Source organism: Ochotona princeps, chromosome 27 (assembly GCF_030435755.1).
Source record: "Ochotona princeps isolate mOchPri1 chromosome 27, mOchPri1.hap1, whole genome shotgun sequence".
NCBI lineage: Eukaryota > Metazoa > Chordata > Mammalia > Lagomorpha > Ochotonidae > Ochotona > Ochotona princeps.
Window position 1 is genome coordinate 4,496,196 of NC_080858.1, and position 15,214 is coordinate 4,511,409.

Below are 15,214 nucleotides of genomic sequence, written 5' to 3' on the forward strand. Positions count from 1 at the left end.
ATCCAGTTCAACTACGGACGCGTGAGGAAGCAACCCCATCACTGAACTGCTAGCAGGAAGCTTTGACAAAAGCAGAAGTCAGCTTGCAGGAAATGATTCAAATGGTGACGTTGCCTATAGCCTAAGTTGTCAGCTTTTTTTTTTTTTTTTATGATCCATCGGTTTCCAGGATTCATGTGAGACATACTAATCCAACTCCCCATCTCACCTAGTTGTACTTAGCAAAGAAAAACTGCTTTCGAGTCTAGCAGTTTTGATCAGGAAAACTATAACAAAAATGAGAGTGGTTCCTTCTTGACATTCTTGTTGGAAATCAATTGACTACAAGCACATGGATTTGTTTCCAGGCCCCCCAGTCTGTTTGGTTATTCTAGATTTATATTTTCATCTGCCTTTCATCTTGTTTTGATCATCTTTCTAATATATCTTAAAATCAGGAAATGCAAAGCTTCCAGTTTTGATCCTTTGGAAGTCTTTCATGGATCCATGTGAATTTTAGGATTTTTTATTTCATTTAAATAAAGAATGTTGGGCCTGGCGTCATGGCCTAGCGGCTAAAGTCCTCGCCTTGAACGCACTCAGATCCCTTATGAGCGCTGATTCTAATCCTGGCAGCTCCACTTCCCATCCAGCTCCCTGCTTCTGGCCTAGGAAAGCAGTCGAGGACGGCCCAAAGCCTTGGGACTCTGCACCCACATGGGAAACTCAGAAGAGGCTCTAGGGTCCTTGCTTCCGATAGGCTCAGCTCCAGTCATTGTGGCCACTTGGGGAGTGAATCATAGATAGAAGATCTTCCTCTCTGTTTCTCCTTCTCTCTGTGAAAATGTAAGAATAAAGAGTTCTATTGGTTGGGTAAAGGAAATGAAATCATTATATCCACAAGATATCTGCACTTCCATATCTGTTGTGGCACTATTTTCAGTCACTAAGATGTGGAAACAACGTAAATATTTGTCAATGGATTTAGAAGTACAGCTTATGTACAATGAAATATTATTCAGCCTTTAAAAAAAAAGAAATGGTGAGAGTGGTGGCCTAACAGCTAAAGTCCTCGCCTTGAATGTGCCGGGATCCCATATGGGCGCCGGTTCTAATCCTGGTAGCTCCACTTCTCATCCAACTCCCTGCTAGTGGTCTGGGAAAGCAGCAGAGGATGGCCCAAAGCTTTGGGACCCTGCACCCACGTGGGAGACCTGGAGGAGGTTCCTGGCTCCTGGCTTCGGATCGGAACAGCACCAGCCATTGCGGTCACATGGGGAGTGAATCATCGGACTGCAGATCTTCCTCTGTGTCCCTGGTCTCCTGTCTGTATATCTGACTTTGTAATAAAAATAAATGAATCTTAAAAAAAAAAAAAGGAAATCTGGGGCAGGCACTGTGACACAGCAGGTGAAGTTGTCACCTAAGACACCTGCCACATTCCGTATCAGAGGGTCAATTTGAGTCCTAGCTCCACTTTTGATCGGGGTTGGACATGGCTGCAATCTCTTTGTGCCTGGATGTGGACTGGGTCTGGGCACACCAGATTAGGCTAGTTTCCAGCACCCAGGTGGCTGTTCCCCATCGCTGGGTATTTGGGCAGTTGGAATGCTGGATATGGCTTCTTCCCTGTCTCCCCTCTCCCCCTAGATATAGGAAGGAGATAAGGAATTTGTAGAAACAGTGGCCTCTCCTGCTCACCAACCCTTCCCATCCTAACCAACTGTGTAAACATCATCAAAAATAAAATAATAATAAAAAATGCATGGCCTGTATGCTTCACTTTTACAGTCAGGTAACAACTAAGTGTGTGTGTGACCCTGACTTGGCCTGTGGGCTGAGGAAATGGGAAGTAATGACTCGAAAAGAGATTGTTCATTAGGTGCTGTTTCAGAGTTCCTAATTGTTGGTGTAAGACAACCCTTGTTCTTGGGAAGTATGAGGAGTCTTGATAAGATTCGTTAACATGTATGTAATGAAAAAACTATGCTTGGATTTAAAAAAATGTGCCAAAGTGTTGTCAGAACGTATCCAACGAGATAAGCTGGAGGGACAGATGCAAGGCTGGGAACCTGCTGAGAAGAGGCTCTGCGAAGAGGAGGAGAAAGGCCATTTGCCCAGCCTGTATGCTGCCCCCAGTGGGTCCGTGGAGGTGTTTTCATGGCCACCTTGATGAATGGTGAACATCTGTGCTCTGGTTATGAAAACTGGCTAACAAAGATGGAAAGAAACAAAAGACAAAAATAATAAATAAATAACCCTAAGATCACATAAAGTACAATCTATTGGCGAGACTTACAGGTTAAAGTGTGGTTTTAGGTAGATGCAAGACAATGGATCTGCAGGTCTTGAGACAAAAGGGGAAATAAAAAAGATAAAGGTAGCCCAAACAGGATTGCATCTGGACTTTTTCAGGAACATTTGTAACAGGTGTTCCAGATGTTAGATAACAGACACTTGAGATACTCAACTGTAAAGGGACATTGTGACCCTAGAAGGTCAGGGAGCACAGGATTACAATTGATAGGATAACATTTGCATGAAAACAACTGAGTGTGTACCATTTCTATAACTAAATGGATGTTATTTGTATGAGAACAGTTGAGTAGACAGCACGGGAATGAGAACACTTGGTGGAATATACAAAACCAAAGAGTTCCAAACAAAAGTATAGAAAGAGTTAATGGGTTTTGTTGATAAGCTCAGTATCTCCTCCCTTATACTATGTGACCCACGTTGTGTGAAGTCTGATGCCACTAATAAACTTTGGCTTTGGACCAGCAGTCAGAGTCCACGCATGTTATCGTCGGCTCCATGCACCAAGTCCATTGCTGCAGGACAGCGACACTCAACACCAGCACCAGATATAAATAGCAGGTCATCTAAGGACTTTTTTTTTTAACCCTCTCCTAGGGTTTGGGATGACCCTACAGAGTCACCTAAAGATCTAAAGGCAGTTGGGTCTGAAACACATCATGTTGAGCCTTGCAGTGAAATACCTGCAGTATTAAATGTTTTGAAAAGGTGAGGCATTTATTCATGAAGGAAATACACCAGTTGTTGGCGAGCTTGTGTATTACTTTTGTTTTACTCCAGGGTAAAAACAAAGTCAGAAATAAACAGATCTTCCACCTGTTGGCTTACTTTCCCAAAGGCCCACAAAACCTAAGATTGGACCACACCAAAGTCAAGAGCCAAGAGCCCCTCCTGCGTCTCCCACTTGGTGTCAGGGACCCAAGAGTCTGAGCCACCATTTGCTGCCCCCCAGTGGGTGTGCATTAACAAGAAGCCAAGTTAGAAGCACAAGCCTGACTCAGCCCAGGGGACCTGCAATATGGAATTTGGGCTTTCCAGGCGGCTGCTCAGCATCCACTGCACCCCAGCACTCACCCGTTCTGTGCTCTGATTGCAAACTGGTTTTATGATCAGAAAGATAACCAAATATAATCCTCAATTTAAAATAATTTTAATTGCTAAACTTTCTTCATTTTTTAAAGATTTATTTTAAAGATTTATTGGCTCCATTGACTAATCTTCCCCCTTCAAGTGCTGCGATCACATATGAGTGCTGGTTCTTGTCTCAGCTGTTGCACTTCCCATCCAGCTCCCCGATTGTGGCCTGGGAAAGCAGTCCAGAAGGGCCCAAAGTCCTGGGACCATGCTCCTGCATGGGAGACCAGGAAGAGGCTCCTGACTCCTGGCTTCTGATCAGTTCAGCTCCGGCAGCTGCAGCCACTTGGGGAATGAAGCAGCAGGCCACAAACAGGAAGCTGGATGGAAAGTAGAGCAGGTGGGGCATGAATTGGCACCCATATGGGATCCTGGCTCTTGCCAAGGGGGTGATTAGCCAGCCAATGGAGGCATCGCGCCAGACCCTAAACTTTTTCCTTAAGGAAACCTCCTACCAGATGACTCCTACCTAGCTTAAATTGCATGTCCCAAGTAAACAAATACTGAATGATGCGTGGTCGGTACAGTAGTGAGTGCTTGAGAGCTTGAAGTGAGGAGCTGACATGCCCACCTGTGAATACAAGCCCCATTTCCCAACAGCTGCAGAACCCCGGCTGAGTTGGTCCCACACTCAACCTCTAGCGAGTCTTACTTAGCAAATGGAATTAAAAGATCTTGAATGAAACTTGAAAACGCATAATTTTTTAACAATACACATTTTCCATGCACTTTTTGAACACCCCCTGCGAGGCATGGATTACACACGTCTTTTGCAACGAAATAATCTTTTAATCCCGTTTCTTCCCCCCCCCCCAAACTTTCCGATCCTCCTTCCTACTTTCTCGTGACGCTGGTGTGAAGACTAAGAGAATTAACACTCGCTTAAGGCACATACAAAAGCGCAGGGACAGCATAATGTTGCCAAGCCAGGCCAGGCCAGGGCAGGCAGAGAAGTTGGTGGACATGCGCCGTCAACAGCAGCCGCAACTGCAAACACAGCCAGGACTTGTCAGGTGGCCGAGAAGGCTGGAGGAGAACGCAGGGAGCTGCAGCAAAGGCATAGACGCCAAGCTCACGTCCCCGAGACGCAGGGGACACATCGCCATGGAGAGGAATCCCCTCCCACCCTGGTGCCTGCAGAGAGCTTGCTCACTAAGCAAAACGCTACGAGGCGAACAATAAAAACAACAACTCCTCAAGGTATAAAACAGAAGTGAGAACCCCATCGCTGCGTCGCCCACGGGTGCTCCCTGGCGCTCCCTGGCGCTGTAGGACAGGGAGCCCGCCAGACAGAAAAACAGCGTCTCCTGCAGGCCTTCAGGTGCTCCTCTGCACAGGCGCCTGGAACCGACCCGTGAGAACTACAACTCCCAGTTAGCCACGCAGGGCCGGCCGCTTCCGCTTCCTCGCTTCCGCCCTTGCCTGGGAGACGGCTCGTCACGTGAGCACGCGTGACCCTGCGTCACGGGGGTTGGGGGCGGGAGGGGTGCACGAACCGAGAGGGCCCCCCGAGGTACGACTCTGGGACCCCATTGGTAGAGAGCCAACCTCGGAAAAGGTAAAAAAAAAAAAAAGTCAATGTGCCAGTCTCGTTCGTGATTGGAGTTGGTGGGAGCGAGGCCTGGGATACGGGCCAATCAGCAGTGCGGGTTGTCGTTCTGGGACCGTGAAGGGAAAAGGGTCGCAGGCCGCGGGGTCTGGCGGGAGGAGCAGTTGCCCAGTGGCTGCTTGGCGCTTCCTGTTTCCGGTTCCCGAAGTTGGGGGGCCACCCGCGAGGCGCCAGGGTGAGTGGGCAGTCGGGGTCCGCCGCTGGCCGCTCGCTAACCGGTGGTCACTCGCCAGGGAGGACCTGGGGCCTCGGTCGTCCGCGCCACGTGAGTGGGGCAACCGGGGACGTCAGGTCAGGCTCCCTGAGTCAGAGTGGGGGTGACGGGAGAGGGGCTGCAGACCCCACCTCCCAAAGGACCACCAGAGAGGGACCGGCCGGGGGGCACGGAGCCCCGGTGGAGCTGGGACTGGGTCCTTGCTAGACCCCTGCCTCGGGCGAGGAGCTTGGCAGACCCTCCCCCCAGGAAAGATGGGGGGTGCTGGCGAGTAGGGGCGTTCCGTCATCGCCAGAGGTTCCTCCCTGCAGACAGCTTTACTGAAGCTATTGCTTGAGTTTTGAAGGTTTGTTTTGTTTTTCCAGCCAGTTGGGGCTGCTCTCCTTGAAGCGGGTGGAGAAGAGGGCTCCAGGAGGGTGCCACGTGAGGAACGAGAGGAAGGTAAAAGCCATTACCCCGGAAGGTGACCCAAGCCAGCCCCGCGGTCCCAGTCCCAGTCTCGTCCCAATGGATCCTAAACATGCAAGCGGGATTTCAAGTCCTGCCCCTCGTTGCCATAAGGGTCCCCTGCAGTCTGTGATGGCAGCATGCGCCCAGGCCTTGGCGCCCAGTCCCCTTCCTAATTGTGCTGCCCCTGTGGTGCGTCTGTTTTTCCAGCCATTTTCTTTATGCCAGCAGGCCCGAGTGGCTGAGGAAGGAATTTTGAGAGTGAGGGACCCCTCATCTCCTTTCCTGGTTATTCTCACCCCGCCTGGCGGAGCTGAGGGGCCAAGGCAGAATTGAGCTCAGCTTTTGCTGGCTGCAGGGCCTTCACCCCTTCATCCTTGCTGTTCTGTGAAACTGCCTTTCTGGGCTTCGGGAGCAGAAATCACCCTCTGTTAGCAGATGGAGAACTCACTTTGAGACCAAAAGAACACAGCTGTCCATGTGAGATTTCCCTCCAGAAAATGAATGGCTCCTGGGTAGCACATCGTTAGTTTTTTTCTTTTTTTTTTTTTTAAGATTTACTTATTTTTATTACAAAGTCAGTTATGCAGAGAGGAAGATCTTCTTCCCGCTGATTAACTCCCCAGGGGGCTGCAATGGCTAGAGCTGAGCCGATCCGAAGCCAGGAGCCCACAGCCTCTTCTGGGTCTCCCATGTGGGTGCAGGGTCCCAAGGCCTTGGGCCGTCCTTTGCTGCTTTCCCAGGCCACAAGCAGGGATCTGGATGGGAAGCAGGGCTGTCAGGGTTAGAACCCGTGCCCATATGGGAGCTCAGGGTATATGCAAGGCAAGGACTTTAGTCACTAGGCTACTGCACTGGACCCAGAAGAAATCTCACTTCAAAGGGCTGACATTTTAACTTAGGTCCTGAGAGAGTATAATGGAAATTGCCTGCTGAATCAGTCTGCGATTCTGTTCAGGCAATCAGCGAGTCACATTGAGTAATGGGTAGCTCGGCCGCAGTTTGAGGTCAGTTTTTGTTTCCTTGGTAGACTGAGTGAAGAGTCACTTCCCTGTTGCCTGTGGCTCTGTCAGAACATGTGCCCAGCCTTGTCTGCCCGCCCCATCCCCCCCCCAAGACGTTGTCCTGAAAGGAGATCCAGGCGCGCAGCAGCAGAGCACAGGCCACGAGCTTTGGGGCCATGTTAGCGGGCTTCACTGCACCTCCTGTCTTTCCATTTTTAATCCATGAAATGGGAACAGTCATATTTGCAGCTTGATGTTTTAGTGCTTTCCACCGAGCCTGGCCAAAGGCAGGTGTTCTACAGGAAGCTGCTGACAATTGTGGGTTTGGTCTTATAAATGTGTTAGGGAGAACCTCTTGGTTGGCTAGACTTATTCTTTGGAAATAAGCTTAGTGAATCACTAAACCTGCTGTGGTGAACTGGGGCACGTGCTGTCCGGCAGATAACTTGTCAAATATTGTTGTCCACGGGGACTGTGGGAATTTAACCCTGGAAGCAAACAGGAATAGTGCGTGTTCAGAGTTCCAGGCTGGGGCTTACAAGTTCCCATCTGTAAGTTCATATATACCCATTAAGTTTCGTCTGTTTCAAGTTTTAGCTTCCAAAGCGACGATGAAGCCAGTTGACCACCAATGTGTTATTCATGTGAAAAAAAAAAAAAAAAACAGAAGCGTTAACTTTGTCGTTGGGACGGGTGGTGTCGTTAACTTTGTCGTTGGGACAGGTGGTGTGGTTGGTTGAACTTGTCAGCAGTGGCGGAGTGTTAGAAGATGTCCTGGGTGTGAGGATGAGCCTGAGAAAAGCAAATGAGTTTGGGAAACAGAGCCATGGCTTTCCAGCCCTCGAGTAGTGAGTGAGTGGGATTTAGTACACCAGCGGGAATTCGCCTCGGGTTGTCATCAGTATAGCGACAACCATCGTTACTGGAAAGCAAGAAATCCTAGCGATTTGGGACCCAACGGAGTGAAGGACCAGCTGTTTTGATGTACTGAGTTCTCCCCGTAACTTAAATCTCTGTGAAGCAATAAACTGGATAAAGTTGTAGGTGTTGGTGGCTGTGTTCACTTCTCTTCCACACTCGTGGTGAATCCGAAGGTGGTTAGGTATGCCTAGACAACGATAGGAAAGGTCAGCATGCCAGCTGTTCAGACTGCTCTCTCTGCAAGTGAACCTTTCCAAGTCCCTCTTTAAATAGAAAAGTGGGCATTTCCTTGGTGGCAGAGCACTGATTTCAGCGGTAGTTATGAAGTAGTCATAGGCTTCTGAGTTTCCCAGAGCTGTGTAAAACGTTCCGTTTGTCGCTTCTGCTTTCTCTGCAGCCAGTTCATGCGCCTCGTCTGCCCCTCCTCATCCTCCGGTGCCCCCCGAAGCATGATCCCCTTGCTCAGCTGCTGGAGGGCTGGGCTGCTGCTGCTGCTGGCCGTGGCCGTGAGAGACTCCTGGCAGACCGAAGAAAAAACATGTGACCTGGTGGGAGAGAAGGGGAAAGAGTCCGAGAAGGAGCTAGCGCTCCTGAAGAGGCTGACACCACTGTACAACAAAAGGTGACTGAAGACGGGCCGCGGGAGACGCCGGTTCAAACCCCTCTTTTTCCCACTGGATACGTGGGCAGTAACCCCTGTGGGAAACGCTCTCAACTGAACCTCAGCCACCTGGGTCTTATGTGGCCATGCCATCTTGCTGTTTTTTTATGATACACAGCGAGTTCTTTTTTTTTTTTTTTTTTTTTTTTTTGAAAATCAGATATGCAAAGAGGAGGAGAGACAGAGAGAAAGATCTTCTATGTGATGATTCACTCCCCAGGTGAGCACAACGGCTGGTGTTATGCTGATCTGAAGCCAGGATCCAGGAATTTCCTCCAGGTCTCCCACACAGATGCAGGGTCCCAGGGCTTTGGGCCATTGTCGACTGCTTTCCCAGGCCACAAGCAGAGAGCTGGATGGGAAGTGGGGTTGCCGGGATTAGAACCGGCGCCCATATGGGATCCTGGCACATTGAAGGTGAGGACTTTAGCCGCTAGGCCATGCTGCCGGGCCCCACAGCCAGGTTTTTAGGAGCAGGATGCACGTCTCTTTCCCTGAAATGTAGCTGATCAATGAGGCCAGCTTGCAGAAATGCAGGCATCGTTTGGTACCTCCCCATGGTAGGATTTCCTCAGGCAAATGTGTCAGGCCTGTCCGTATTATGAATGTCAGGAACCTTCAGGTAGCCCTTGAGAAACATGGGAGTCCAGCTCCAAGATGGACACTGTTAAATGTCTTGACATTAGGATGCTGGACTCGACCATTGTGTATTCCTGTAGTGTCTTGGCAGGTATGGAATAATGCTTGCATTTCTACAAGCTGGTCTCCACTTCAGGGAGAGAGAAGTGCACCCTGCTACTAAAACCCCAGCTTAGAACTTGCTGTGTATCATAAAAACATGATGGATTTCTGACTGTTGTTTGTTTATTGTAGAAATATAAGGCAAATCAGTGAGGGAGGATGAAGGGGAAATCCCTGAGCCTGTGCAACTGTATCAGAAAATAAATAAGTACCCTTGATCTTAGTCAAAAGGCCGAGACACGATTAAATAAATGAAAGGAAAAATAGACACCCTTGATGATAAATAGCAGCCTAGAACAGGCTTTCTAGAATTATCTGAAATATCTATCTTGGTTTATATGAATCCTTATCACCAGTTAAAATGATCTGATAGGCTCATGAGTCTCTGGTATTGATTGGCCTACATTGAGCCACATCAGAAGTGCAGCCTGTTTGGTTTTTTTTTTTTGCTTGTTTGTTTGTTTGTTTTTCCTTTGTAAAGGACAGGGAGGCTGACAGCCTGACTCTGCTCTCACTTGTCTCCACAGCTTCGAGAGCACGGTGGGCCAGGGCTCAGACACATACCTCTACAAGTTCAGGGTGTGCCGCGAGGCCGGCAACCACACGTCCGGGGCAGGCCTGGTGCAGATTGACAAAAGCAGCGGGAAGGAGACGGTGGTGGGGCGGCTCAACGAGACGCACATCTTCAATGGAAGTAAGGCCCTCCGTGTGGACTGAGTGTTGATGCCGGGCGATCGCTCAGATGGTCCCGCGTGTCATGGCCGGAAGGGGCTCTCTGTTGTGTGTCGTCCATGGTGGGCGTAAACCACAGGGTGCCTGGGTTCCCGGCTGCTCCAGAGCCAGAGACTGGGCCAGTGAAAATCTTAGGAAAAATGCAGAATCCAGACAGCAGTGTGTAACCTCCAGACCTTTTACTCAGCCAGATGTAGTCATACCAACTTGCCACCATTTCTCATCCGATTTTAGTCGGAGTCTGCAGTTAAATGTTAAGAGATGAAGCTCTTTGGCAAACCAAAGTTTCCTACTAACAGTGCTGTGGTGGTGATGTTTTGTATAAGTCCTATAATCATTTGGCTGCAAAGGACTTGTCTGATTCAGTGCCAGGAACAGATAAATCAAATCTCCAGTGCAGCTAGTTACTCCTCTAAAATAGTAATCATAAAGTTACCGTGCGGAGTTTGGGCCTGCAGTCAGATGACCAGGAGCTAGAGCCCGCTTCTGTTTTCTAGTCCTGTGATTTTAAACAAGTCATTTCACTTTTGTTGTTGTTTTCAGAAGCGAAATTGAAAGCAGAACCCCTGTGTGCTTCATCTTAGATGAGGGTTGGGTCAAATGACAGTTGGCGGGAGAAGTTGGAACGCACAGAATGCTACAGGAGAGGAAGGGATTCCCAGGTCTTAAAGGAATATAAAACTCTGTAAAGAGGTCAGTTTTAGCCTGGCATTTCTGGTGCACAGAGCCCACGTTGACAGGGTTGTTTTAATGAAAACCACTGTCATTGCTTCAGTAATTGCGCCCTGCCATGTTACCCAGATCTGCCTCCTTCGTCCTCCCCTGCCCCTTAACGACCATTGCCTTGTCGCTCAGGTGACTGGATCATGCTGATCTATAAAGGGGGCGACGAATATGACCGTCACTGTGGCAAGGAGCAGCGCCGTGCAGTGGTCATGATCTCCTGCAACCGACACACGCTGGCGGTGAGCGCGCCGGGGTCCCTCAGCCCAGGGAGGAGACTTGAGGGACCGACCACCGTCTGAGGGGGACAGATTGAGATGGGCTGGGCCAAGCCCAGGGAGGACACTGGAGGGTCCGACCACTGACTGAGGGGGCAGATCCAAATGGGCTGGGCCGACAGTCCCCCTGTCAGACTGTGGTCCCCGTGCCTGGGGTAACTGGGCTTCTGATCAGGAAGGAAGCAGGTGATTGGGAGTTGTTTCCCCCTTGTTGGATGAGAGTGAAACCCTTTACCACGTGTCTTGTCTTCTGTGCCCTGGGCTGCAGGACAATTTTAACCCTGTGTCCGAAGAGCGAGGCAAAGTTCAAGACTGTTTCTACCTCTTTGAATTGGACAGCAGCCTGGCCTGCCCGCCGGAGGTGTCCCATCTCAGTGTGGGCTCCATCTTACTGATCACGTGAGTACTCTCCGTGTTTGCATGACACTCGGCTGTCTGCTTCCTTGTCTCCTCCCCCCCCCCAGATGTGTGTGTGTGTGTTTGTGTGCACGCTGATACGAAAAGGCTGGCTGGAACATTCTGCGCCAGATTTCTTAATGAGGTAATGTGTTCTGCCCCAAAAATTTGCATTTGGTGATGCTTTATTTTCATGGACAGCTGGGTAGTTTTTAATACTACCTGAGTATTAGATGATTAGAACTTTGGGGAAATGGCTGTTTTTCTGGATTGCAAGGTAAGAATCACCTACTGTGCCATGTAGCTTTTCTGGCAAATTTTCATTTCTTTGGAGAGAGTGTGTCTTCTTGTCCACTGGTTCATTTCCTGAATGCTCACAATGGCCAGGACTGAGCTGGGCCCAATCTGAGAGCCATGAACTCTAGCTACGACTTCCTTATGTGTGGCAGGAACCCATTCACTTGAGCCAGGGTCTGCATTGTTTGGAGCTGGGTATCAAACTAGGTACAGAGAGGTGTGGACATGCTGTTTTAAAAATAAGATATAGTTTATTGATTTGAAAGTCACAGAGAAGGAGAGATTGCTTTTCCATCTACTGGTTTGCTTTCTGAATAGCAGTAGCAACCTAGGATGAGCCAGAGCAAAGCCAGGAGCTAGGAGCTTTGTCCAGGTCTTCAGTGAGAGTATAAGAGCCCAAGCACTGGGACCCTCATCGGCTGCCTTCCCAGCATATTAGGAAGCCAGATGGGAAGTGGAACAGCCAGAACTTGAACTGACATTCATATGGAATGCCAGCATTACAGGCAGAAGCCTAGCCTACTTTGCCACAATGCCAGCTCCAAGATGCAGAAATCTTAACAAATGTATTTTTTTAAATGTATTTATTTGGAATGTAAAGTGACAGAGGGCATGGCTCTTCTAGCCACTGGGCCACTCCCGACATGGCACAATGACAAGAGTGAAGTCAGACCAAGACCAAGAGCCAGCTGCCCTTCCCATGTGGGCAGCACAAACCCATACGATTGGGTTATCGTCTGCCTTTCCCAGTACAGTAGCAGGAAGGCAGATGGGAAGTGGAGCAGCCAGGACTTGGATCAACACTCCAGTATGGGATGCCAGCATTGTAGGTGGCAGGTTAACATACTGCACCACAGGCCTGGGGTGGTAGCCTAGCAGCTAAAGTCCTCACCTTGCATACATAGGGATCCCATTTAGGCACCAGTTCTAATCCCAGCAGCCCCGCTTCCCATCCAGCTCTCTGCTTTGGCCTGGTAAAGCAGCAAAGGATCGCTCAAGGCCTTGGGACCCTGTACCTGCGTGGGAGACCCGGAAGAAGTTCCTGGTTCCTGGCCCCTGGCTTCAGATTGGCTCAGCTCTGGCTGTTGCACTCACATTGGGAGGGAATCAGTGGAAGATTTTCCTCTCTGTCTGACTTTGCAATAAAAATAAATAGTTTAAAAAAGAAAAAAGCATACTGCACTACAATACTGGCCCCTTCAGCAGTGTTCTCAGTCACTAGGCTAAGTGCCTACCCCCGTCACATCTTTGTAAACAGACAGATTTTTTTGTTTCTATAATTCAAAGGCAGAGTGACGGAGATTTCCATGTGCTGGTTTGCACTGTGGCCACAGTGACCAAGGATGGTGCCTGTAATTCTCTGAGGGTCTCCCACTTAGCCGTCTCTTGCTACTTGCTGTGTACTTTAGAATCCGAAGCAGAGCACCAGGTGCCAGTCTGTACCCCAGCTCTTCTAGTTTCTTGTCGCTCCCAACACCTGGGAATAAACAGTGGCATGCGGTACAGGTGCTTGGGCCCCTGTCCCCACACGGAGACTCTGAGGAAGCTCCTGGCCTCACCCTGGCCCAGCATTGGCTGCCGGAACCATAAGGGAGTGAACTACCAGGTGCCACCACACTGGGGTCACATGACTTTTTTCTCTTTAGGTTCGCATCACTTGTCGCCGTCTATATCATCGGAGGCTTCCTGTACCAGCGACTGGTGGTGGGAGCCAAGGGGATGGAGCAGTTTCCCCACCTAGCCTTTTGGCAGGATCTTGGCAACCTGGTAGCAGTAAGTAATGGGGCAGCTGCGTGAGTCTGTAGCCCGTGTTCAGGGTTAGGTGACCCAGGGATTTTGTACTGAGACTGAGGGCGCACGATTCGAGTGCTGGAGCCACAGAAGTCCCAGCTAGGCAGGCCCAGTGTCAGAGCAGATGCTCTGGTCTCGCGAGGACACAGCAGACACACTGGTTAATGCCCTCCGCTACATCCAACAGCTCCTAAGGGGTCTGCGTGGGGAGCTAAGGCCCAGTTAGAAGAAAACTTCTATTTCTCATAAATTGATCTAGGTTAATTCTTGCTTGGGTCTTTTTCATAATCCCTGGAGAGCATGAGTCCTTGCCACCATCTCGGACCATAAATACACTTTTTCTGTCGTCTCCTAAGGGTCTCTATGCCACGTATTTTCCTTTTATTCCCCCTCCAGGATGGCTGTGACTTCGTGTGCCGTTCTAAACCCCGCAATGTGCCTGCTGCGTATCGTGGTGTGGGAGACGATCAGCTGGGGGAGGAGTCCGAAGAAAGGGATGACCATTTATTACCAATGTGATCACACTGGAGGAGTCCAGCCTCTTTGGTCCCCCAAACCAAAGCATCCTCAGCCAGATCTCCCAGGCAGTGTCCACTCAGCCCATTGCTCTTGCTTTCCAGTTCGCTTTTGATTTGTATCCTCTACTCACCACAACGGCCTTCCCGTGCTCCTGTAGTTTTTTTCCTCCAGCGGTACAGGTGTGATATGCCAGAGCCTAGGAACACAGGCTACCAGACTATCACTTGGTGTCGAGAAAGTCCAAGTAGGAAGAAGGGCAGAAGGGAATGGCAGGCGAGTCCCTTGGCCCTTTCTTTTTAAAACACATTTTTACACATTTTCTAGACACTGGATTTTTTTTCTTTTAAACGCAGAGGATATTATTTATACAGGTTTGATTGCTTTCCTGCCATTACTCTGTGCGCTGCAAGAGTCTCTATGAGAACCAGGATGTGATTTCTTGCTGCTTGGAACTACCTGGAGGCAGTCCAGGTACTCCCATCTGGTCTGAGCCTGGGATGTTCTTGACATGTTCTCCCACCACTGGGATTAAGACAGGAAAAATACACACTTTCCCAACCACAGGATTATAAGGTACAGCACATCACCTGTTGGCTTTGGGGTGACCCTGGAGTGGTGGACTTGAAGCTGTTGGTCTATATACAGCCAGAACACCTAATCCAGGTTCAAGGGAAAGAAAACTGGCCCGGTTGCCTATGCTACAAGGACTCTAGTAGTCTGTTTACCTGATGGCCAAATTTCTGATGGTTTCTTCCTCCCATTTGTACAGCTTTTCTTGTTCTACCAGTATTTCTAAACATGTTTGCACTTTTCTTCACGGGCATGTGATTTTAAACTTTCTTTTAATCTTCAGAAAAGGGAACGGAAGCAGGACGATGGGGCTCTGCTGTCCTCCGCTCCGAGTGTAGAACGGCTGCTGCACCTGTCCCTTCTGCTGGCTCAGGGAAGTGTCTTCTTGCTCACATTTCTGTGGGGAAAGGTTTTTAATCCTATAATCCTCTCGTGTTCCCATCTTCCTGTCGAGGCCCAGAAACCTGGGCTGATCTTTCTATAATAGTGGATTTCCGGGCCACTGAAAGGTGACATGGCCCCACTGGACACAAGGGGGGCAGAATCAATAGGCGAGGCCTTCTAGAAGCCTTTAGAGAAGCAAATGAAAATTCATGTTTAGACTTTTCAGTACTATTGGAATGATTTTTTTTTTCTAAACAGGAAAATAATGTTATAAAAGCATCTTTGTTAATTTGTTTGCATTCCTCCCCATCTTGGTGTTTTAAAAAACAAAAAAATACACCACTTTTTGTACAAAAATATGTAATGTTAAAAAACAAACAAACAAGATATGTTGGCCTGGTCATTTGTGTAAAAGACGCTGAAATGGAGTAAGACAACCGAGACCCATTTTCATCCTTTTACTCAGGAAGAAAAAAATATTTAATATTTTTGTTGTAT

The 15,214-nt window shown here is 49.0% G+C and overlaps 1 protein-coding gene across 6 annotated transcripts; it reads left to right on the forward strand.

The window, feature by feature from the left end:
• The first annotated feature begins 4,867 nt into the window (after positions 1 to 4,867).
• On the forward strand, positions 4,868 to 15,097 carry M6PR (mannose-6-phosphate receptor, cation dependent). 6 transcript variants are annotated; one of them, XM_058655709.1, is made up of 8 exons: positions 4,868 to 4,987; positions 5,618 to 5,693; positions 8,022 to 8,246; positions 9,554 to 9,720; positions 10,614 to 10,723; positions 11,028 to 11,158; positions 13,099 to 13,225; positions 13,640 to 15,097. In XM_058655709.1, the coding sequence occupies exons 3-8, from the start codon at positions 8,029 to 8,031 to the stop codon at positions 13,760 to 13,762; spliced, it is 876 nt and encodes a 291-aa protein (XP_058511692.1). In that variant the 5' UTR covers positions 4,868 to 4,987; positions 5,618 to 5,693; positions 8,022 to 8,028; the 3' UTR covers positions 13,763 to 15,097. The 6 variants fall into 6 exon arrangements, with proteins under 6 accessions (XP_058511692.1, XP_058511696.1, XP_058511695.1 ...); XM_058655712.1 differs by having other exon boundaries at positions 4,966 to 4,987; positions 5,622 to 5,693; XM_058655710.1 differs by lacking the exon at positions 4,868 to 4,987 and adding an exon at positions 5,155 to 5,303.
• Positions 15,098 to 15,214: the final 117 nt, after the last annotated feature.

Coding starts and splice junctions, on each gene's coding strand:
- M6PR (XM_058655709.1), top strand. CDS start 8,029: ATGCGCCTCGTCTGCCCCTCCTCATCCTCCGGTGCCCCCCGAAGCATG. Junction 9,721..10,613: donor GACGCACATCTTCAATGGAA/GTAAGGCCCTCC, acceptor CTTGTCGCTCAG/GTGACTGGATCATGCTGATC. Junction 11,159..13,098: donor GGCTCCATCTTACTGATCAC/GTGAGTACTCTC, acceptor TTTTCTCTTTAG/GTTCGCATCACTTGTCGCCG.